At 36.8% G+C, this 25,047-nt stretch overlaps 1 protein-coding gene across 5 annotated transcripts in view; it reads right to left on the bottom strand.

The window, feature by feature from the left end:
* Positions 1–19,688, bottom strand: part of DACH2 (dachshund family transcription factor 2) — a gene marked incomplete at both ends in the record, with an annotated part of 572,537 nt that extends 552,849 nt beyond the window's left edge. For 3 of the 5 annotated variants that reach the window (XM_084259125.1, XM_084259124.1, XM_084259126.1), the window contains one exon: positions 19,180–19,682. In XM_084259125.1, coding sequence (XP_084115251.1) covers positions 19,180–19,682 — 503 coding nt within the window. Of the gene's footprint in view, positions 1–19,179 lie in introns of all 5 variants that reach the window. The other 2 variants (XM_084259122.1, XM_084259123.1) reach the window with 1 other exon arrangement.
* Positions 19,689–25,047: the final 5,359 nt, after the last annotated feature.

Genomic DNA, 25,047 nt, shown 5'->3' with positions numbered 1-25,047 from the left:
GATCACACACCTCAGTGGGCATTTACTGGTGCCTGGCAATCATGCTAAACTTCCTTAAATAGTCACCTCTCCTACTCAGCTAGATGGCTGCAAAGGGCAGGAAGACAACAGTGCAGGTTTTCTAATATCCGCAGACCAGGTAAAGGAGGAGTCAGCGTCCTCAGTGGTTTTTGCAGGTCTTTTATTGGGATTTACCCGGTACACAGCAGGCAAGGGTGCTGGGGGGCCGGGAGGCTGGCATCCCCATGACGCCGCCCTTAAAAAACCCAGTCTTAACCCAGGTGAATCCCATCTACCTATGCTCACACCCTATTCCAAGTGCCCACCATCAGGCATGCATTCAGGACTGCAAGGATCCATCATCTATCCTGACGGCAGGAGGGCAGAAAAGCCTGACATTTTTTCTTTACCCTACAGTGGCTATTTCTTACTTTGTGTTCAAACCTCCAAAACCTCCTTTGCAATACTCATCCCCAAATAATAACTTGTTTCCCACTTCATTGAGAAAATGGAAACAATGGAGTTCCCATGCCAGATCAACCAGAATCTCCACCCACTTAATTAGGTTCCCCATCTGTTGATGGAGGGAGACGCATTAACTTAGCTCCTATCTAAAGTCAATGCCTCTTTTGCACTGGATCCTATACACTCTCTCCTATTCAAGAATATTACTTCAGCAATACTCCTCTCTCTTTCCTACATCAATTTAAAAAAAAATTCTACTAGACTATCCCAACAGCATGCAATATTATTTCTTCCATCTCAATAAAATATAATAACCTCTCACTCCATTTCTCCCTAACCTCAATTATTTCCCCACCTCAAATTAATTGCTAATTTTTGTAGCAAATCCCTAGAGTTGTCTACATTTTCTCCAATTCTTCTCCAATTTTCTCATACACATATCAGAACTTTCGTTCCCATACTTTCACCAAAACTGTTCTCATCAGGAGCACCAGTAACTCACATTGGCTCATCTAATGGCCAATTATAAGTTTCGTATGTTTTTGCTTCTTAGCAACATTTGACATGGTTGACCACTCCCTCCTTCTCGATACCTTTTCTTTGTATCAAGTTGCTCATAACGGAATGTTGAGGTTGTTCATAACTCTTCTTTCTTTTACACCTAGGTGTCTAATTTGTCAAGAAGTCTTATCAAAGCCTATCCAGAATCTGACCAATTCTTGACATCCCTACTTTACCTCTATGGTGTAAATTGCCACCATCTCTTTCTCAGTTCACAGCAATAGTATCCTAACTGCTTCTACCCTTGCCCCACTTGAACCCTATTCTCAACCTAGCAGCCAGGGTGATCCATTAAAAATTTAAATCCTGTTAAAGCCTTTCTCAAAACTCTATAGTGACAGCCCATTTCATTATAAGTCAAAGTCCTCAAAATGTCCCAAAAGGTCCTATATGACCTTCCCAAAATTACCATTATGATCTCATTCCTACTACTTACTCCACTCCAGTCATATAAGCTTCCTTATTATTCCTGAAACCTGCTAGGTATGCTCATCTTTTATTCTTTTGATCAAACTGTTTCCTCAGACTGACTCTCCTTCCCCAGTATGGTTTGGCTAACTCCCCTCCCTTCCAAATATATGAACAAATATATTCACATGGAATTGAGTTTCTATTCCAAGGAGTTTAGTTACTATATTTCTGAAAATACCATCATTAAAAGGAAATATTTTCTATTGGGGCATGCAGCCTTATGACATTCTAGGGGACCTCCTATGTAATGATTATCACTTCTACTGATTTCATTTTCCCACCACTATTTTTCCCATAATTCCCTTAATATATGGAACAAGCCACTGCCTACCTAAATTTGGTTACTCAAGTCTGTCTATCAAGATTTACCACTTCAGAGCCAGCATAGAGAGTATAGCATACCAAAGGAGGCACAATAGAAGGCTTAGATTCAAGAACTGGCTCTATCTATACTATATTGTATGACCTCAAGCAATTCACTTTTCTTGCCTACATTTCAATTTTCTCACCTAAATTCACATTCAGATGCTCTCTCTCATAGAGTTGCCATTGGGATATTAACAGATAGTGTATGAACAAATTTTGCAGTCTGTAACTTGTGCACAAACATAAGGTACTCTTATTCCCTAGAGGCATTAAAAGTTTCGTCAGTACTCTGGATGATGCTGATTTAGCATTGAATGAAAAAAGTCTAAATGAGATTAAATGATTCCCCAGAAGTACAATGTTGTAAAGTGATCAACCATCTGCTTATAAAAATTAGAAAACTCACAAGATTACAAAAACAGACTACGCTAAGGATCAATTAAATGAGCTAAGGTATGAGAAAACACTATATAACTATAGGAAAACACATATATGTAAAGTTTTACTATTATACCTAGCTAGTAATTTAAACTTCCAGATATATTTTTAAGCAGAAGACACAAAGGAAATGTTTAAACTTTACTGTATTATAAAATACAAAAAAAATTATAAGAATGTGACTTAGATGTTCTTTAATTCAGATATTAATGTTCATTAAATAATCTTGAATGCAATGGTTCAAATTACTCCCTAAAATGCAAACATAGTTACTATTGAATACAATAAAACCTTTATACACATAGCCAAAGGCAAAATGTAACCCTTTTTAAAAATTCCTACTTAACATGTGTTTCAAAAATGCGCTATGGCAAGATAGAATCAGGCTAACAAACCAATAATAGTAAGGAAACTTACAGAAAAATATAAATAGACACTGAAAAAATATTTTACAAATTAATGTAACATTTATTGATGTAGCAAAGTAATACTATTTTAGTGACAAAATATATTCAAATATTCTGTTATGGTTTCAAAAGCCACCAGCTCCCCTCATATGGAATAAAATTTCCACATTTTAACTTCACTGTGTTTATTCTTATTTACAGCTAGCACTTTATGCTTTCTCTATTTATGAATCTGCTTAACCACCAAAACAAAATTAATTCACTTAAAAGAGATAATTTATTCATAAAATCTATGTAAAGTCCTTCATCAGTCCATATTATGTTGTCCACCATTAATCTATCGCCTAGATCCTGGCCCATTCTTTATTTCCATGAGAAATACTTTCTCATCAACTTTTCTCCATCTTTACTTAGCTTCATCTGTTTTTCCATGCTCAAGTGGAATTACATCAATACTAACATGACCCAAATTATATTCTTATCTCTAAAATAAAAGGCCTTCTTAATGGACACAACCTTAATTTATTGAAATCCTCTGCTCCTACTTTGGTAGAAACATGCATACATGTAAGACAAATAATTTCATATTTCTCCCATTAAAACAGAAAAATAATCTAAAAGGAGTAGTTCCCAGAGTTGCTTGAAAAAAGACGACACCAACCAATATACACAGAAAAACAGCCGTTCAAATCAATGAGACTAAACTGAAAACAAGAAAATCTTTAGACTCTGGCAAAAGGATTATGTAAACGTCACTCAACTTCATGAAAAGAACATGCACCTAAAAATAACAAAACCTGTCAGTCTTCTGGTACAACAAAGAACAATATGAAACAACTGCAAATGTAAGAAAGTGAAGGTATCAGCCTTGTATCATTTAAACTCTGGAGCAATTACTTTCTGAGCCTTACTTCAGAGGTCACAATATTCACACTTGTTACATTTTTATTTTTATCTTTTTTTAAAATTTAAGATTTACCACAGTCCCCTGTGCTCCTCCTTCCCTCCCTCTCATCCCTCTCATCCCTCTCCCTCCTCCTTCCTTGCAATATGTCTCTGGTTTATAATTGTCTGGTTTGGCTTTGTTGTGTTTTGTACTGTTATTATTATTTTTACACTTTTGTCTTATCTGGTTCCCCTATATTCCTGTTATAAGTGAAACCATCCGATATTTTTCTTTTTCCTTCTGGCTTATTTCACTGAGCCTCATTCCTTCTAGCTCCATCCACGTTGCTGCGAATGGCATGAGTTTATCTTTTTGATTGCTGAATAATATTCCATTATGTATATATACCACATCTTCTTGATCCAGTCATCTATTTTTGGGCATCTGGGTTGTTTCCAGGTTTTACCTATGGTAAATAGTGCTGCAATAAACATAGGTGTACAGGTACTCTTTTGAATCACTGTTTTTGTGTCCTTTGGGTAGATCCCTAGTAGTGGAATTGCTCAATGCCTGGGTGCCTTGGGGAAGGAAATTCTATGGGGACTCAATCTGAGGAGGTGGTGGAAAGCAAATATTGTCTAAAAAATGTTAAAAATGTAAATGTTAAAATAAAAAAAAAGTTAAAAAAAGGTAAGATGTATGCAAAAACTTAACCACTGAGTTAACTAAATATCTGAGGTAAATAAAAAAGTAAGATGTATGCAAAAACTTAAATAAATAAATAAACAAATAAATAAATTTACGATTTATGTATTTATGCATGCAAGAACTGGGGTACAAACCAGAGGTGTGGAGGGTGAGAGGATTCACCAGAGACAGAGTGGGTAACAGAACAGGCAGACTGACTGAAATACACTGCTGAGGGGAGCAGCCAACGAGTCAGGAGAGGTCTGCTGTGGGTCTCCTCCCTGGCTGGGGATTGAACTCGTGCTGCAGTGGCTTCTGATAGCTTCATAGGTTGTGCCTTAACTCTGTGTGCCACCAGGGAGGACCCCTTGTTACATTTTCTAAATTTCCAGTTGAAAATAGATTAATTATACCCATCAGAGAATAAAAACACTTTACAAAAATCTAATTTAGTGCTACACTCATCAGTGTATTTTAACCCCAAGCCATGATTCCTCTGGTATTAACAAATGTTTATTTAACTTATGGAAGATGGTTATTTAGAGGTCTTAAGCACAAGAAAGTGTGTTAAAGTCAACAAATGGCTTCATTCAGTCTGCCAGATTTTGATCTTCTAACAGCTGAAATGAGTATTGTATGCACTAAGTACATAAATCTGTCCATAGACCAAAAAAGAAGAATGAATTCAAGTAAAATATACTATCTAGTACACTGCTCTTAGCTATGATATATAAGTTCTTTGTCTGTTCATGCATTATTCACTTAAAATGTTTTCTACACAAAGAATTTAATTTCAGGTTTAGTTCAACTTTAGCGTGTTCCTAAACAATCTCCCCTTCCCACCAGAGAATACTCAAAATTTAAATAAAATTTAATACTAGAAAACACACCCCAATGGGGCCTCCCAGTGGTGGAGGGGTTAAAGACAGCGCTATCAAGCTATTGCCAGCCACTGCAGCACGAGTTCTAAACCCAGTCAGGGAGGTGACCCACATGGCACAGCAGACCTCTCCTATCTCACCCATTGTGCCTTTACCTCAGTTCTTGTATGCATAATAAAGTAAAAAAAAAAAAAGAAAACATGCCCCCAATGAATGGGAGAAAATATATGCATGCCATACATGCAACAAGAAGCTGATATCCTAGATCTACAGAGAACCCAAAAAACTCAGCAAAAATAAAACAAAGAACCCAATCAAAAAATGGGCAGAAGCGCTAAATAGACACTTCTCCAAAGAAGACATGCAGATGGCCAACAGGCACATGAGAAAAATGCTCATTATAAATTATCATCAGGAAAATGCAAATCAAAACCATAACAAGGTACCACCTCATACCTGTGAGAATGGATCATACCAAAAGAGAAGACACAACAAGTGCTGGAGATATGTGGAAAAAAGGGAACCCTCCTAAGGAATCATGCTCAGTGAAATAAGCCAGGAAGAAAAAGAAAAATACCGATGGTTTCACTCATAGGAGGAATGTAGGAGAACCAAATAAGGGGTCAAGGGAAAAAAGTAATTATAATAAAGTAAAAATCAAAATCAACAGGCAACTATAAACCAGATATTCTGCAGGGGGGGAGAAGGGAGTAGGATCAAACCACGGTGGGAAGAGCACAAAGGACTAGGGTGATGGTACACGGGTAAATTGGTGGTGGGAATTTCATGGGGATATAATGGAGATGAGAAAGCATACATTGTATAAAAATGAAGAATGATGTAAAAAATATACAAAATAATTTTAAAAATAAATTTTAAAAGGGAACCTCCTACACTGTTGTTGGAATGTAGACTTTTCCAGCCCCCATGAAAAGAAGTGTGGGAATGCCTCAAAAGATGAAAAATGGGGCCTCCCTGGTGGCGCAGGCAGTTGAGCGCCACACTGTGGAGCTCTCCATAGCCTCTGCAGCACTGGTTCCATCCCAGCCGGCCAGCAAGAATCCCACATGGTGAGGCAGACCTCTCCTATCTCACCCACTGCTCCCCTCACCAGTGTATTTTGTCAGTCTGCCTGTTCTGTTCCCCACTCTGTCTCTGGTGAATCCTCTCACCCTCCCGCGTATCTGGCCTGTTCCCTGGTTCTTGTATAAATAATAAAAAAAAAGGACAGATTTATTAAAAAAAAAGATAAAAAATGGATCGACCATATGAACCATCAATTCTACTCCTAGGTATCTACCTTAAGAATACAAAACAATAACTCAATGGGGAAACATGTACTCCCATGTTCACTGCAGCACTATTTACCATAGCTAAGCTATGGAAACAACCTAAGGGCCCCCAAAACAGATAAGTACATTAGTAAGATGTGGTATATATGCAAAATGGAATACCACTCAGCTATTAAAAAAGATAAACTCTTACCATTTGCAATAACATAGATTGAACTGGAGCAAACTGTGCTAAGTGAAACAAGTCAAAAGGACAAAGACAAATACTGGATGGTGTCACTTATATATGGAATATACAGAAACAAAACGAAGAGTCAGATAAAACCAAACAAATAACAAACCCTAGAATTCTGACCTGAGGCTACCAGAGGGGGAGTGGTAGAAGGCAGGGTCAGAACAAAGTGGGGAGCAACCACAATGGACTATGGCGGTGGTCTAAGGGTGCTTTGGTGGACTAAGGGTGCTTTTGTGGTGTAGTAACAATACCTGAAGGGAGAGATGCTATGTCTCTGAGAAAACAAGCAATATTGTAAACCAATGTTACCTCAGTTAAATAAAAGAATAATCAAAATTTTGAAGCAAGTACAGGCTGTAGACATTCTATAATGCATTGCAAAATCTAATTAATGTGATTTAAATTTCCCATGATTTTAAATTATATACATAATTCAATCTTCTTTACATTAATGTAAGTTAGTTGAGAGTTAATCATATAACAACAAAACTCTACCTTGGTAATCTGCAGATGAGATAAATAAGAATTTAGATAATTATAAAGGTCACAACTTTCCTCTTGATAAAGAACCTTGTATAAACTAATAAGAAGTCAGTACTTAATATAAGTTGAAATTAATTGAAAAATGAATCGAATTGGAAAATATAATATTTATATTATATGTGTTTGTGTGTCTGTGTGTGTTCAAACTGAATATTCTAACTGGCTAATAAAATGAGACTTAAAACTTCTGTACTATACATAAAATGCACTATGACTTATTTTTTTTCTCTGAATTAATTGCCCTTTTGTTTTCATCATAATAGAGCTATCTAAAAATCTGGAGGAGGGCCTCCGTGGTGGCACAGGGGTTAAAGTCTCAGAGCTATCAAGCTATCACCAGCCACTGCAGGAAAAGTTCCATCCCCCACAAGGGAGCTAACCCACATGGCACAGCAGCCCTCGCCTGTCTCACCTGCTCCTCCCCTCAGCAGTGTATTTCAGTAGATCTGCCTGTTCTGCTCCCTACTCTGTCTCTGGTGAATCCTCTCACCACCCCCCCTGCATCACTGGCCTGTGCCCCAGTTCTTGTATGCATAAATTAAAAAATAAATAAATCTTTATTTAAAAATAATCTAGAGGGTAGCTAATAATTTTTTTTACAAAATAAATTTAGAAGTTTAGTAGATAACAGGCTATTTTCAAAGCAGTGAACTTAGCATTACTAAACATTTAATTATACATGTGTGCAAACAATCTTGTTTTCCAAAGTTATTCACATTTAAATGTAGTACATGTAAGGGTCAATGTATACTGTATAATAAATAAAACTCTAATCTCTGTTTCAATGTTTGGCACACAATATTGTATAGAACAACATGCAAAACAATTCTAAGCTTGTGGACCTATTTAAAACTTTAACACAATGAAAGCAAGCTTTGTTACATGGAAAAGTCTTGTCTTTTTAATCCACAGTTGCACATTTTGCTACAAAACATATGTCTCATAGAATAACTAGTTTCATGAACTTTAAAGAATCATATCCCTTGCAACAAATATATGTCAGAAAAAAACATACTAAAGTCAATTAATTTAATACTTAAATACTTGATATTAAGCTCAATTAACTATAGTCATTCTTGAATGGAAATACCTATTTCAATCTCCTCCTAATGTATATTTTGTTTATAATACAAGAAATTCTCTACATTCATAGAACTAAAGTATCTTGTTTTATGTGAATAACTCTGTTATTTTAAGTTGGATCTTTCTGGTATAATTCTATAGACTTAAAAATTCTAGCATTCACTTATATAACACATGAGGCAGATATGAGAAAAGAAATTTAAAGATTATTCAGCAATGGATATGGCAAAAATTTGTCATCACAAAGATTTCATAATTTAGCAAATATAATAGAGGATATATATGGCTCATGTACCTTAAGCTAGAGAAAATGTAATTCTAGAAATTAAGCTCCAAGAGAGAAAATACTTTTGTTCATTCAATTCACATAGTATCTAGAACATTGTCTGGCACCTCATAGCATGTTCTATAAATATACAAACACACATACACACACAATATCATAACAAAACTGTTAATGAGATTGAAATGACTGTGAAGAGGTTTTACTTTATTTAAATTCAAATAATTAAGTGGATAGAAATGAGTTTTCTAAATGTCTTCAGATTAAAGAATATACTGCAAAAACCAGTTACTTATGTCCTCTAAAAAACTGTTTCAAGTGAAGTTCTCTTGAGATTTTGGTTTTTTTTTAATTCTTTTTTCAAAGATTTATTTATTTATGCATACAAAAACTGGGGTACAGGCCAGAGGTGCGGGGGGGGGGGGTGAGCTGACAGGAATCACCAAACACAGAATGGGGAACAGAACAGGCAGAACAACTGAAATACACTGCTGAGGGGAGCAGTAGGTGAGACAGGAGAGTTCTGCTGTGCCGTATGGGTCACCTCCCTGGCCCTGGGGTATCTCAGAGGCTGTAGATAGCTTCACAGTGCTCTGCTTCACCCTTGCACCACCAGGGAGGTCGTCCCCTCTTGAGATTTTGTAATTAAACTTTCTTGGATTAAATTGGAGGGGAACCATATCATAAAGCATCCTACCCTACAGTCTGGACTAATAGAGCAAGTCTTCAGTATTTGTCTTGGTTTATTATCATTTCTAAATAATCAAGGCCTACCATTCACGTATAACTTTTTATGGATGGTCACATTAAAAATTGTATATAATTTCTTGTTATTATGACATTAAGCTCAAAATTCTTAAAATGGGTACTGTGTAAATTGCACCCATGCACCTTACTACCAAAAGCCATTAAGAGATAGTGTGAGGCCTCCCTGGTGGCACAAGGGGTTAAGTCTCAGCACTATGAGGCTATATGCAGAGTTAGACCCCTGGCCAGAGAGCTAACCCACATAGCACAGCAAACCTCTCCTGTCTCAGCACTAGATACCTTCCAAGTTCGATTCCTGGCCAGGGAGCTGACCCACATGGCATAACAGACCTCTCCTGTCTTGCCCGCTGCTCCCCTCAGCTGTGTATTTCAGTAGATCCACCTGTTCTGCTCCCCACTCTGTCTCTGGTAAATCCTCTCAACTCTGGTCTACACTCCAGCTCTTGTAGGCATAAATAAATAAAATAAATCTTTTAAAAAAAGAGAGATAGTGTGGTCTTATATGATATTTATGGTTTTTTTTAATATTTTTGTTTCAGTACAGCAGGATGTCTCATAATTGATATATAATGTAGTAACAGATATAATACAAATAAATATCCAAATATTGATTGTGATATTATTATACGTTGTAGACAAACATGTGAAAGACAGATTTCTTTCAAAACAACTAAAAGGTCAGAATCTAACATACTGCAGCAAGCTATAATGGTTATAACTGTTAATCCAATACACCTTTTATACAAACCCATAAACACATGAGTGGAAAAATAGCACAGATGTTCATCTCTAATGCAATTTCCATTCAATTTCCTAAGTGCGGTCCCTGTGTGCAAACTAGCTTAACGTTATGTTTAGCTTGCAAATTCTTTTAATAAATAATGAATGCAATAAAACTAGATCAATGGCGAGCTGAGAAATCATAAAAAAAGCCTTTTGTGTTCAGGCTGTTGCCCATTTCAAACTTTAATCCGGAGGCAGATCAATATTACTTTTTTCTTTTTAACCCATCACATAAATAGCAGATAGACTAAATGTAGCCTAAATGCTGTTACCAGCTAGCAGTTGCCAGCAGCCTGATAAGATCACTGGACACAATTCCAATTGAATGTTTTATACCTTAACATACACACTACATTATACACTATTAAGCTGTCAACTTGTTTAAAAATACAAAGTTTATATAGTAGTAAAAACACAGTGGTTCATTATTTTTTAACTTTTCTATATACTATATACATTTTTACAGAAGTATAACTACAAAGTTTTCACAAGAATTTTCTCTAATAAACTAAATAGTTATAATGGGTCAAAGTAGCATACAAATAGGAGTACAACATACAACCTCAGAGGTCCTAGATGAAAGGGAATTTTACTCTTCAAAATTAATTGTACCTGAGTGAACTATGTTATTCCTTTAAATAAATGGGGGATATACATGTTGCAATTAAATGAGTCTTAGGATTACATTAGGGAAAACAGTAAATCATTATACTTAATAAATATTTGTGTTTCAATTTCCAGGTTATAGAGGAGGAAAACCCTCTTTTTACCAACTCATTTTGCATAAACATGTATGTGCTGTTTGAAAGAAGGATCAAAATTCAGCTGCCACCAGGGCTATTGCTGATATCAAGTAATGTACATCTAAATAGCTGATAATCACTTTATGGTAGTAGGCTTGTTGTATTTATTAATCCTTGCTTATTCATAATATTAGAATGCCTCCCCTGGGTTTTCACTAAACTATCAATAGGCCGTAATGTCTTTAAAGATACATTTCAGCTCAAATATTCTAATTTACATTTTAGATTTTGATGTCCATATATATGCATACATATGAAATGCTTATGGCATGATTAAAAATGGTGTTATAATGAAATTAAAATTTCAGGATTAGTGTCTTTTAATAGCCATATATTTATGTAACTATTTCTTAGAATTTTTTAAGGAGCAGAAATTTGCACAATGAATTCTAATAAGAGGAATACATGTGTGTGGGTGTGATTATTCTTCTAACAAATGTGAATTAAGTGCCTAATTTGTATATAATATTAGGCTTAATTAAGTTTTATAATGAATATTACTGAAGCTAAAAATTTCATGTAACAAATTCAGTTAGTTCTCTATTAAAAATATCATAATTAGTGATAAATGTGTCAGAGTGCTCTATAGCCACATTATATTTTATATTAGAAAGTCTATTAAATCTTATATTCACATTGTTAATATAATAATTTGTCCAATTTTAAATATATACATTTAAATTTAAAGAAAGATGTAGTAAGATCTTACCATAAAGACATTCCCATGTTTTAAGCAAAATTTGAAAAAAATAGTTAACGCCTAGCCATAACTTTTTTGAACATTATAAGCCTCTCTTTACACAAAACATAGCTTGTATCCTAAGCTTCCATGACTAGCTTAATACTGGAGATAAAAATTTTCCTGAAGAATTTGAGAACTCAACAATATCAATTAACAGTTTTTCCTGTTTTCCTAGTCTAATAAAAGTAACAATAAATTCCTGACAAAAGACTACTGTAAAGGCCTACAAAGAGAACTACTTCTAAAAGCTGACTTTTAAATACAGATTCTTCAGAAAGTTGAACAAGTTAAAAACTGGATCTCCTTTCAAAATTTTGTATTTTCAAATATCAGACATTAATTAAAAAATTTTAATACCTATATCAAATTGAAAATATTTCACAACTCACAGAATTATTTTCTCTCCGAAAACTAAGGTAACAAAGTCATAGGTTAAATGGAATAAAGAATGACAGTTATGATATTTAATGCAGATAGATAATAAATGTCACTAAAGTTATATCAAAGTATCTTTTGGTGTGCATATGCTTTTCCACAATCTAAGAAATTAAATTTGAAAGTAGCATTTATTGTTACTGAGTGATTTATGATTTACAAATAATTACCTGGAATATAAACACCTGACAAACACTAAAATGAAATAAGCTTTTCTAATATTTTAACAATTACAATGTGTGGAAATGATGAATACTCAATGGATAGGCTGTCTCATTCCTACTAAGAAGAAATATTAAATCCTGAAGCAGTTATAAATCCCTTGATAAGAGTGTATTTCAACTGCATTAATCCAACATGAAGCTTACTGGCAAGGATTTAAAAACTAACACTCCCCCAAATAAAAATATTTAAAAATAAAAATAAACACCCTTCTGTAATTACTTGGATACAGATACTATTTATAGTGACACTTTCAATGTGTCCCAGTCATACATTACTTATTCTCCTTTTTCCTACTATGATTAAATATTAATGTGGAGTCACTAGATTTAGGTTTTAATATATTGATTTCCACCATTTTGGGATAGTTAATATAGCTGAAAATTAAGTATCTTTCCCAGAAAGAAACATGATTGGTTTGATATTTTCCTCTAATTCCAAAATAAAATAAAATAAAATAAATGTACTTGTTATAGATGAAAATGGAAAAAAAGGACACTGCCACTTTAAAAGCTTCAATCTCTTTGACACTGCTGGCAGTGTATGGGAACATTAATGCATCTGTCATGATAACAAGCTAAGAATAACATCTAGACATCAAACCAAGCAGAGAATCCATCTGAAGTGATTCATTCAGATCTGTCTCATTGATTTATTAAAAACAGGGCAACATCTGCAGCCTCACAGAGCTGCTTGGTGAAATTAATGCAAGATCAATTCAAATGGAAAAAAGTGTAAAAGAGATAAATCAAAACACAATTTGCATGCAGTTCCACAATCAGGCTTATTGGGTGCAAATGCTCAATTTCCCTTCCAAAGCAAATGTGCTTAAATGTTGTTTTGTCTTTTTAGAATTGTGTGATCTGAAGTGACAGTGAAGTTTTTGCAAGTTGAGATGGTAAAAGAAGAAAAAGGAAGGGAAAAAAATGCTACCAATGACCTTTTAAAGAGGCAACAAGAATATCATTATTACCTAATTATTTTGCTGTTGCGACAAGGTTTAATGTCATTTCTCTGAAAAATATATTTTCAGTTTTGGTCAATTAGGGCAGTTTTAATACATATTTGAAATGTATAGAGTGGATAAACCTAAATCATTTGCATCTTTAAATGCACAACATAAAGTGCCACTGGAGACCTGGATTACCTATTGAAATATAATATATTGTGATTAGGGATTCTTACAATTATAGTTGCCTGCTAGAAGCACTTATAAAACATCTAGGTATTTCATTAAGACAAAATAAGGTTATTTAAGAAAGCATCCAGTAAGTCAGACTTGCTATCTTCTACAGGTAGTAAGGATTTCCTGTGTAAAACCATATAAAAACACTAATTTTTGAAGACCATTACTTCCTAATTATTTATTAGCAATTATGTACTATACATTTAGGATAACACCATACATAAATACTTTCTCCATTGTATCATGCGCCATGTTAATTAATGTGATACCCATCACTGAATAAACGAGATTTGGGGGCAAATATATCCCACTGAAGAATTTAGATAAACACAAAAATTGTATGTTATGCGGAAGTGTATAATTAAAATACATGTATACATGAAAGTTCTGTGCAGACTGTTACATCGCTAGATGCTTTAATTATAATCTTAACATCATTCTTCTAATAAAAGACAACAAAGCATTGTTAATTTATTTTATGACTGCTTTTAGTAGACATATGACTATCCCCTCCTGATCCTATAAAATGAAATATCTTCATTTACTGCTTAGATTAACTTCAAAAAACTTTTTATCATTTATGAAAATGTAAATTATACAAAATATTAGCCCAGGAAAGTGACACAAGTTCTTAGGAAATTTAATATTGCCTAACTTTACTACCAATGCAAAGCCATCAATTTTGAAAGTAAATTATTTTATTCTGTGTATATTCATCAAGTGTGAATAGAAAAACAACTGGCTGAATGATTACATAATTGTATCTCTTTCAAATACAATTGTTTCAAATTGTATTTGAAAGTAGTTTTCCAAATATTGTATAAGTTATTATAATTCACATAAAGTTACTTTAACATCAAAGTCCATTTGTGTTTTCTTTATAGTCAAAATAACAATAAATCACAATTGGACCATTTAAAATTTTAATTTAAAAAACTGAATTTTATTCATTTGAATATATGTTGAATCATCTCCAAATAAATTAAAATTTTTCCTCAATCATATTCTTGTTTCTTCAAGTGTCTGCTTAACTATATGTGAATTGACTAAATAATATTTAACCAGTGAATCAATGAAACTAAATTCCAATCGTGAAATCTAACAATATTACTTTCATATAGACAGGTACAGGTAGATAAAAAGAGAGAACACAAAATGTGTTAGCTGATTTTTCACATTTACTGTAAATTTTTTATTTAATATTTTACTGCTACATTAAACTTTGAAGAATTTAGGAATGAAAATCCATTGCATGAGTGGCAATTTTAGACACTTTCTTTCTGAATCTGCCTGCTCTAATATTAAAAACTCCAAGTTCTCTTGCACAAGAAATGAAAAAAAAAAGTGTTTTATCTGCAGAAACAAAGATCTAAAACAAAATAACAATTTTTCCAACACAGCTTGGGTCATCATGTCATCATTTTCTTAATAACTCCCAAAATAATGTCCCTACAATTAATTCTTAAAATTAAAGAGCATCAAGGAAAAATAATCCAGAGACCTTTGAAATTGCAGTGATGTAAATCTTAAAACTCATTTTAATAGAATGATGACTGTTCTCTATTAGCTGAGGTAGGCATTATTTTCCTACTTCTTTTCTGGTATGACAACTTTAAATATTTTGATAATTTGCTAATATCAAAATAGTTTATAAAAATAGTTAATATGAGACACTGATAGAATTCTTGTTGTAACTTCCAGTGTTACCTAAGAAAAAAATCACATATATAGTTTACTCATTAATTTATCTTTTGTGCACATTAATGAAAAATTTCCCTGAACCAAATCAAAATACCACTTAGTAGCACTACATGAAGGTTCTTAAAAATGACCGATTTGAAAATGATCTATTTTGTATGTCTTGGAATAGCATGAGGAGCATTCCAAATTAAAATACCCTAAGTCAGGACTTGTATTCTCCACCAAATATTTGACAGAGAAGGAGAGAAATGTTTATTATGTAGAAAAAGAAAATTGTCATTTATCAATTACAAATAGGTCTTCCATTCAAGGATATGTTTATGGAAACTTATTCACCAGTTGATGAAGATGAATTTCTTTTTTCAAATAAATATAGTATGTAAGAGTTCCCACTCAGTGAATCTATATTTTTTCCTTGCACTTTCTCCCCTTTTAACTACAAGTGCTAAGTCAAGAGTCCCTAATGACAATGCTCTTTAGCCAAGTCTATCTTAGTACATGGTTCATCTTCTTTGGGCACCTCAGTAAGCTATTCTGATCCATCTTTCACTCCTCTGATGGATCATCCTGTTCATATTCTATAACTCTTTTCTCTTACTGGCTTCATGTGTCATCTTCCCTATTTTGTTTCTCATTCCTATCTAACTCACTGTTCTCACTGAATAAAAAAAAAGTTGATCTAAATGCTAATTTCACAATTATATAAGCTCATTCAGATTTTGAGACTGATTTAAGGTTCAAATTTCTGTGAATAATGCTAACTAGAGCCTTAAAGAATCCACCAAATGCATTATCATATTTTGTAGTTTTAACATGATTTAAAGTGCATTTTGCATCAACAAAATTTGGCAAGGTAATTTTATAATTAACTAGATTGCTCCTGGAAATTGTAGGTTTTTTTTTTAACTATTTTGAAGTTGTAATTGTGTTTTTTAGTAGTTTTTCTCACTTTAATTCTTGAATTACATTAATAGAATATGTTCAATAAATTCTTTACAATTTTGTATTGCAATGCATATAACAGTTATAAAAAATGAATGTAATAAATAAAATACCCATAAAGAAAAAAATACAAAAGGAGGGACATGAGTCATATCTCAGATATATTTCTCCCTGCATATTTAATATTTCTCTATCACCTTTTACATGCACATACACAAAAGCAATAAGTAAAAAAAGTTGGCATTGTAAATATTATGATAAATAGTAAATTAAACTTAACTGAATTAAAATAATAACCTAAAAAATACATTATAAAACAGGGTCCAAGTATAGTATAAGAGCACCTGTCTCTGGATACAGAGCAATTTATCATTTTTCCTTTCAGTAAGTAGTTCTAATAAAAATTAATTGAAGAAAAGTTTCTATGTACAAGAAAAGCATTGAAATCACATTCAAATACTAAACATTTTTTAAATGTAAGTCATAGATTTTCCTCAAGGATGTGTAAATTTATTAAGGAAGAAAGAATTTCGTATGTGTGTGCAGTTGTTATTTTACTTTAAGAATGGGCATTTGTAAGAAGGAGAAGAGGGTAGGGGGGAGAGGAAGAAGGGGAGGGAGAAGACAGAGAGAGCGACAGAGACAAAGACAGAGACAGAGAGACAGAGAGACAGAGAGAGGAGGAGGTAAGGAGGAGACAGGGAGACAGGTTTCACTTCTACAATTGTTTAAATGGGAATCTTTCTGAATGGTAACAAACGAACTAGACAGCCCTCATCTGAAGTCTCTTATAACCCTTTGAGCATATATATTAGCAAAGTGCTTGGTGGTTGAAATTAAATTTCTTTTCTACTCTTACAATTTACAATGGCTAATTTTATTGAAGGAACAGTTATCCTTTGTGTCTTAAGGCCATCAATCTTCCTTAAGAAAATGTGATCTAGGGCCTCCCTGGTGGCTCATCAGGTTAAGACGCAACCTATGAAGCTACCTGCAGCCACTGCGGCACAGGTTCGATCCCCAGCCAGGGAACTGTCCACATGGCACATGAGACCTCTCCTGTCTCACCTGCTGCTTCCCTCAGCAGTGTATTTTGGTCAATCTGCCTGTTCTGCTCCCCACTCTGTCTCTGGTGAATCCTCTCACACCCCTCCCACACATCTGGCCTGTCCCCCAGTTCTTGTATGAATAAATAAATCTTTAAAAGAGAGAGAGATAGTTTTTTGGTTCATAGTTTTACTATGAACCAGAGACACTTTTAGGGGGGCGGGGGCGGGAGGGGAGGGATTGGGGTCAGAATGGGGGGCTGCAATTGTATGGGGAATATAACAATAAAATTTATAAAAAAAAAAAAAAAGAAAAGAAACCATGCAGAAAAAAAAAAAAATAAAAGAGAGAGAGAGAGAGAGAGAGAGAGAGAGAAAAGAAAGAAAATCTGATCTAATAAACCGGACTTGTAAACCTCAGATATGAATCAGGTAGGAATTTTCATTTGAACAGGGTTCTTTTGAATTGCTAGAACAATGCTCTAAGGACAAAAAAACAACAAAGGGTTCCCTTGTAAGTTTTGTAGCATTATCTTATTGTAGCACTAAGTTTGTCTACAAGTTGTCAGTTTACTTCAACTATACATAATAATTTGGGTTTTACAACAGATATGACAACTGAGTTAGTCTTAGTTCATAGATCCAAAGGTCTTATGATTCAAAGTTGCATTGGTGAGAAAATCTACCTCTGCAGAAGTTTTCAGCAAAATGATCAACAATAGTGCCGTTTTACAACAAAGTCCTTTGCTTCCTTTCACCTGGTGATAGTGATTCCTTGGTTTGTGTGCTGACCACATCTGTCAAATGTGAACTTTCCTAACAGATATTACCAGAATGGAAATGAATAAACATTAGAATAATAATTCATAGGTCTTTAAAAAGCCACATAATATTGAAAATAGTTTCCTTCCATTTTTCAATTCAGAAACATTGAGTACAATTTGCTTATGGACATGTGCAAATGCACATTTGTTCTATAATGCACTTTCAAGCTGTGATATGAAGGAGGTACACTTACAACCAGAGAAGTTGGCCATAGTCACTTAAGGAATCCTCTTTTTGAGGAAATGGGATCCTTCCAACTTTTTGCCTGGGGTTGGGGGCAGGGGAACTGCTGAAAGCATCTTCTCTAGAAAATCTGCCAACTTCTATTCCAACCCCAACCCGTCCCAGCTCCAGCGTTTCAAGCTCCAAATTGCCCTCTGCTGATGACCCAAAAAGGAAGATCCCAGGAAAGTGACATCTGTAGTGGTTGTTTTGTTTTGTTTTGTTTTTAAACAGGATTCATCTACTTTCCTGTTTCATTGATGTGGGAGCTTTGTGCAGCACTCATGAGCACACATATTCTCTCTCTCTCTCCCCCCCACTCTCCCCCCCACCCCCGTCTCCGCCACACACACACACACACACCAATAACAACACGACCATCATCATCACCACTACCATACACACACTCATACACTCTCACAACAAAACACACAAGATGGGAAATGATTCATCCTCTGGGAAGGATTCTAGACTGCTGACCGTCTGCATGCCCCAAATAATGTGTGGATTGCCAGCTTAGGAGCAGTTTATAGCTCCAGAGAGCCCCAGAGAGCCCTTGGTGTCCAGTGATCACAAGAAAACCTATACAACCCGTAAGGCCACAAAAGAGCAATGACGATAAATTAACAAATGAACACAATCGGTCGATATGCCATGCGAGATATGAGTAAAGGCTGGAAAGTTTGCAAAAAGAAGTTTGTGCGGGACTTTCTTAGACCCAAGTCCTGCCACAAAGCGCAGACTAGAATGAACGGACAATCCTAGTCTTCCTTACCTCACGGGCTTACAGCATGAAGCGCAAAGGCAAGCTAATTAAGATTCATTCTCTACAAAGTTGAATAGGGGTGATGAGACATGCAGAAGAGGACAAAGGGAGAGCAGAGGGTTAAGAAACAATTATCTCACCTGGCATTGGTGCAATCAGTGAACAAAGTTTCGAAGTCTTTCCTGGTGATCAGTTTGCAGCGGTTCACCCCGGGTTGGATGGCCCCCAAGCCGCGGAGGATCCGGACCTGCTCGACAGTACATACCACCGGGGATATGTCCAGTCTCTTCAGCTTGGTGTAAACCGTGTGTAATCCTCCCACCAGGTGCTTAAGGAAGAGATCAAAAACTTGGGGCAGGCAGATCAGTTCCTGCCCGTCCATCAAGAACGAAGCCACCTTCACCCCGTGCATGTCGACCATTCGGCATTCGTTGGTGCTGCCGCTGCCGCCACTGCCACTACCAAGCCCGCCAACTCCAGCGCTGCCGCTGTGGTTATTGGCAATGAAACTGTTGATCATCTTGGGGGTGAGACGAGGAGGCTCTCCCGGAGTCGAGTACAGGGGTTCATCCCCAAATAAGCCCCCCGGGACTCCGGTGCCGCTGGAAGTTGCAGAGATCACCGGAGATGCGGAAACAGCCATGGTCATTCAGTCTCAAATCGTAGGTCTTTGGGCCCTCACTTTCTTGTCCTCTCTCCTCTAGGTTCCCTGGCACTTGCTACCTCACTCTCTTGCGCTCTCTCTGGCGCGCTCTCCCTCTCTACGAACAGTTGCAAATCTACAGTAGCGAGTGCTCACGCTTACTCACCACCCAGCTAACAGTGAGCTGCCGGGACCCGCCGCGGCCGGAGACCCCACCCCCACCCCACCCCCTCCCGAGACTGGCAGCGCCCCCCAGCCAATGGGCCCCACCCCCTCGACTCCCGAACGCGCCGAATGGCTGCTGCCAGAGAGGAGGTGGAGACTCGGTGGCCGGCAGACTACCTGAGGCCATTCAGGGCTAGCCAGTGTATGGGGATGAAGACCTGGAAGGCGGCGGATGGTGCCTCTGTTTCTTGACAGTCTGACAAGAGAACGTCCAAGTATCACGCAGAGCTCTCAAAGTGGCCTGGGCTACGGATCTCTCCCACCTGTGCCCCAAAAGTGTCCAGTAGGGAACACAAAGGGGGACTCCAGTACGTGCCTGACCCCACTACCATGCCTTCCGGAAGAAATGGAGGTGGCAGCTCTAATTCATTTGCACATTACTCCCAAACTCTGCGAAGGCCTAAGAGATAGTTTTGCCGGTTTCCAAGAGGAAAACTCCAGTGAGTTCTGAAGCAAACAGCTACGCCTTTTTCAGCCCACCTAGAAGTTTAAGTTCTCCCATACCCAAACCGAGGAACTAGCGTCCCAGATCTCAAATCAGAGTTGCTGGTTGCTAACTCCTATGCAATGACATCCAGCAGCCGCGGTGAGCCTGTAGAACACTTCAGAAAACAAGCAAAGACTTGGTTCTTGGGTGGCGGACAGACGCCTCATTTTACCGCACTTCTGCCAGTCCTGGAAAGACTCCTCTTTCTATGTTTCCAGCCCTTAGTTTCTGGGTTGCCCAGCCCCACCCCAGCTAAAATTGGTAAAAGTTTCTTTGTGGCTTACAGAATACGAGAGAAAAGCATGTGTTTGAGCTCTTTAATTTTCCTCCCTAGTCTTTGAGCTTTGATGATCTAGTGATTAGAGCTCCACATCCTGAACTGGAGCTTAAGATTCCTCTTCCCCCACTTGTCAAGAGCCCTTCAACGAACTTCAAGAACTCATAAGTAAAATGTCCAGGCGACATACGTTGGGGGGGGGGGATGGGTTGTGGGGGGGAGAGAAACATAGTCTTTCCCACACAGTATCTGATGATTTGGTCACTGTAGCAAAGTTGTTTTAAGACTCCTTGTGAGTTTTTGATTCTTTTAAATCAAGCTATTTCCTTTCCTGTACTTCTTTCCTCTAGAGGCTGTTATGCAGAAAGTGAAATCCATGCTTCATTTATTTACAAAACATTAGCAATGACATAGATAACGCAATTTCTCTGATAGCCTTACAGAACACAAATAATTTTAGAAATAATTCAACTTTTATTGCACTTAATAGTATCAAAGACGAGTGGATGAAGGGCTTCCCTGGTGGCGGTGGCTCAGGGGTTAAAGACAGTGCTATCAAGCTATCACCAGCCACTGCAGGAAGAGTTAGATGCAAACCAGCAGGGGCAGCCCACGTGGCTCAGCAGACCTCTCCTGTCTCGGCCACTTCTCCCCTCAGCAGCATATTTCAGTCTCCCTGTTCTGCTCCCCACTCTGTCTCTGGTGAATCCTCACCCTCCACCTCTGGTCTGCATTCCAGTTCTTGTATGCATAAATAAATCAATCTTAAAAAAAAAAGTGAATGAACTTCTCTTTCTCCCTTATGGCATGAGTCTTATATAGGATTTTTTTTTTCCTTTTCAATGTATTTTCTTTTTTTGACATTTCATCAACCAAGTAGTAAGGACTACCCTTTGAATCATTTCTTACTGTTTCAATTTCTAATTGTATCCAGTCAAAATGGTAAGAAATTTGGATCACAGTTGCTTTTGGATATCTCTAACACATAAAGACTGGAGTGCTGGCAGCCACAAAACACTTTTAAAAGGAATTATTTTTTTTTTTTTTGCTAGTTTGGTACTGTTGTGGGAACACAAAAAGACGGACAATTGAGAAAAAGGGGTAGAATCATCAAAGGCTTTAAAAGCATAATACGAGTTTTAAAAAGTAGAAAACCACCAACAGAAATGTTTGTATTTACCAGTTTTTAAAAACAAATCCCAAATTATGTTCAATGGGTATTTTGACAGAAATGGCTATGAAGCTATGTGCTGAAATAACTTGTCTCTGATAACTCTGTGATTGAAAATTGTAAGTGAAGTTATGACTTTAAAACTTTTTAGCTTTAAAGCTTTTTAAAATTCCTCTAATTGGACCTCCCTGGTGGCGCAGGTGGTTGAGCGCAGCGCTGTGAAGCTGTCCGCAGCCTCTGCAGCGCTGGTTTGATCCCCGCCGGCCTTGGGGCAAGGCAAGCAGACCTTCCCTGTCTCTCCCGCTGCTCCCCTCAGCAGTGTATCTCTTCAGTCTGCCTGTTCTGTTCCCCGCTGTCTCTGGTGAATCCTCTCACACTCCCGTGCATCTGGACTGTATCCCAGCTCTTGTATTAAAAAAAAAATCCTCTAATTCCATTAAAAATCCTAAGATCAAGCTGCTCACATTAAGTCTTTTTACTTTTATTCACAAAGTCACTTGGAATTTTAGCAATAGGATGTTACACAGATATTTTGATGTCTCAAATTTAAGAAAATCTGAAATATAAAAAGAAAAGGCAGAACATCCAGGTTACCATCATTATTTGTAATACTGAAAACCAAATTACTTGACAACTATAGAAAAGTCTCAAATTAGATAGGGCATATAATTAATGTCCCTGCTCATATAACTATATAGAGATTATTATATTTTTGATAACGATTATAAATATATTTGATCATTAATTTTTTAAAAAAGATTTATTTATTTATGCATACAAAAGCAGGGGTACAGGCCAGAAATACAGGGGGGGGGTGAGAGGATTCACCACAGACAGACTGGGGAAACAGAACAGGCAGACTGAGTGAAATACACTGCTGAGGGGAGCAGCATGCGAGACAGGAGAGGTCTGCTGTGCCATGTGGGTTGCTCCCTGGCTGGCTGGGGATTGAACTCGTGCTGCAGAGGCTTCAGATTGCTTCATAGTGCAGTAATTAACCCCTTGTACCACCAGGGAGGCCCTTGATTATTACTTTAGATTAAGGTTAAAATTCTAGTTAAAATACTAGAGAACAAATTTGGTCATTGATCTTTGAAGGTTTAAATTTCAATACACACACACACAAAAAAAAAAAAAAACTGTTGGATTTATTATTTGAATTCCTTCCCAATTTCTGTCGTCCAGAAAATAAACTGACTAATTTTCTTAAAAGATAGTTGTAATTTAGAGGTTTAGTCATTTATATCTAAGAAGCTTGGTATTCTCTTCTTGGGTTCCTTGATGTTTTTGATTAGTTCATCTCTATTTCTATTATTTCTACTCTTATCATTATCTATGCTTTGAGGTTAAGACTGTCAAATTCCACATGGAAAGTTTTTTTTTTAAATCACTTTCTGACATTAACGTCTTCCACAAGTCAAACATATTTCTAAGTAAGACTGGGTTTCTTCAAAACCTAAGGTAGTCTTGCGTGCCTATACAGTGAAAGTTGGAATTGTACAAAGCAACATAAAATAATAAAGGCTGCAGTAAGCAAAGCACACTTGGCAGATAACTCTATGGAGAGAGGCATTGCACTAAAACTAAGAAAATACTCAAATTTGCAAATTATTCCCAGCAAATAAGAACAAAATTAATACAGATGCCATAGCGCATCAGAACAAGAATTTCTACATATTACTGTTCCAATAGAATGACTTAAGGTCCAAGAGTAGCTTTTCATATACTGAAATGCTGCAAGCATTGCATTTTCTCCTAATTCATACTCATTTGGAGGTGGAGGATGCTCATCTGTAAACTTTAGGTAAAACACTCAACTTGGACATTGAACATGAACTATTTTAATTAAAACTAACTATAATATATTGACCATCTGATGTAGAAGCATAAAATGTCCAGAACCATTTGAAGGAGCTGGAACTAAGAATGGGAATTTAAAGAAAACCCATGTTAAAAAGTAGAATTATTTGAAACCTTCAGCTAACTTAAGTTGTAACCTCTAATATGGCCTATAATCAAAACTCGGGAGTTATCTAAGGTTCATTTTTTGGGGGAAAAAAGTAAATGGAATTTGATTTCATAAGACCATAAATGTTTAAGGAAATGATTCATACAATTGAGAATTTATCTCACTAAAGCCTACAGGTATACTTCACTCATTGTCATATAATTTGATCTTTTATAACATTTATTTCTCATTTAGTTGCAATGTTAAATAGACGGTGAGTTTATTTTTTTAAGATTTATTTATCATACAAGAACTGGGGTACAGGCCAATGGTGTGGGGGGTGAGAGGATTCAGCAGACACAGAGTTGAGGAGCAGAACAGCTGGATTGACTGAAATACACTGCTGAGGGGAGCAGTGGGCAAGACAGGAGAGGTCTCCTGTGCCATGTGGGTTAGCTCCCTGGTGGCCAAGGATTGAATTCATGCTGCAGTGGTTGGCGATAGCTTGTCTTTAGCCTCTGCAGCAGGAAGACCCCCCTGAAGGGAGTTTCAATGGAGGTGTTACAGGGCAGAGAGAAGGGCACACCAGAACCCCCAAACCTGCCCCTCTAAATAGGTTCTGCCATCCGCTGCATCAACACGAAACATGTAAGACCTTTAATGGAAAAGGAACTTTAATACAATTAGTGAATGTAGAGTAAGGAAAATGTCAGGCTTTTCTGCCCTCCCGCCATCAGGATAGATGATGGATCCTTGCAGTCCTGAATGCATGCCTGATGGAGGACACCGGGAATAGGATGTGGACATAGGAAGATGGGGTTCACCTGGGCTGAGACTGGGCTTTTTATGGATGGCGTCACAGGGATGCCAGCAGAAGCCGACACAGAGAAGCAGAGAACTAGCCTCCCGGCTCCCCAGCACCCCTGCCTGCCATGTACCTGGTAAATCCCAATAAAAGCCTGCAAAAGCCACTGAGGGCTCCAGGACTACTCCTTTATCCGGTCTGCATGGGATCATAGAAAACCAGCACTGTGTCATTCCTGACCTTTACAATTGGCGTAAGTCGGCAAGATGATCCATGCAGACGGGTATGGAGCTGTAGGGTAAGGAAAAATATCAGGCTTTTTTGCCCTCCCGCCATCAGGATAGATGAGGGAACCCTGTGATCCTGAATGCATGCCTGATGGCGGGCACCTGGAGTGGGTACACCTGGGCTAAGACTGTGCTTTTAAGGGCGGCGTCACAGGGACGCCAGGA

This window comes from Talpa europaea (genome assembly GCF_964194135.1).
Source record: "Talpa europaea genome assembly, chromosome: X".
In the NCBI taxonomy this organism is placed as follows: Eukaryota; Metazoa; Chordata; class Mammalia; order Eulipotyphla; family Talpidae; genus Talpa; species Talpa europaea.
Note: the sequence above shows the minus strand (reverse complement) of the source record. Positions and strands in the feature narration are given on the sequence as shown.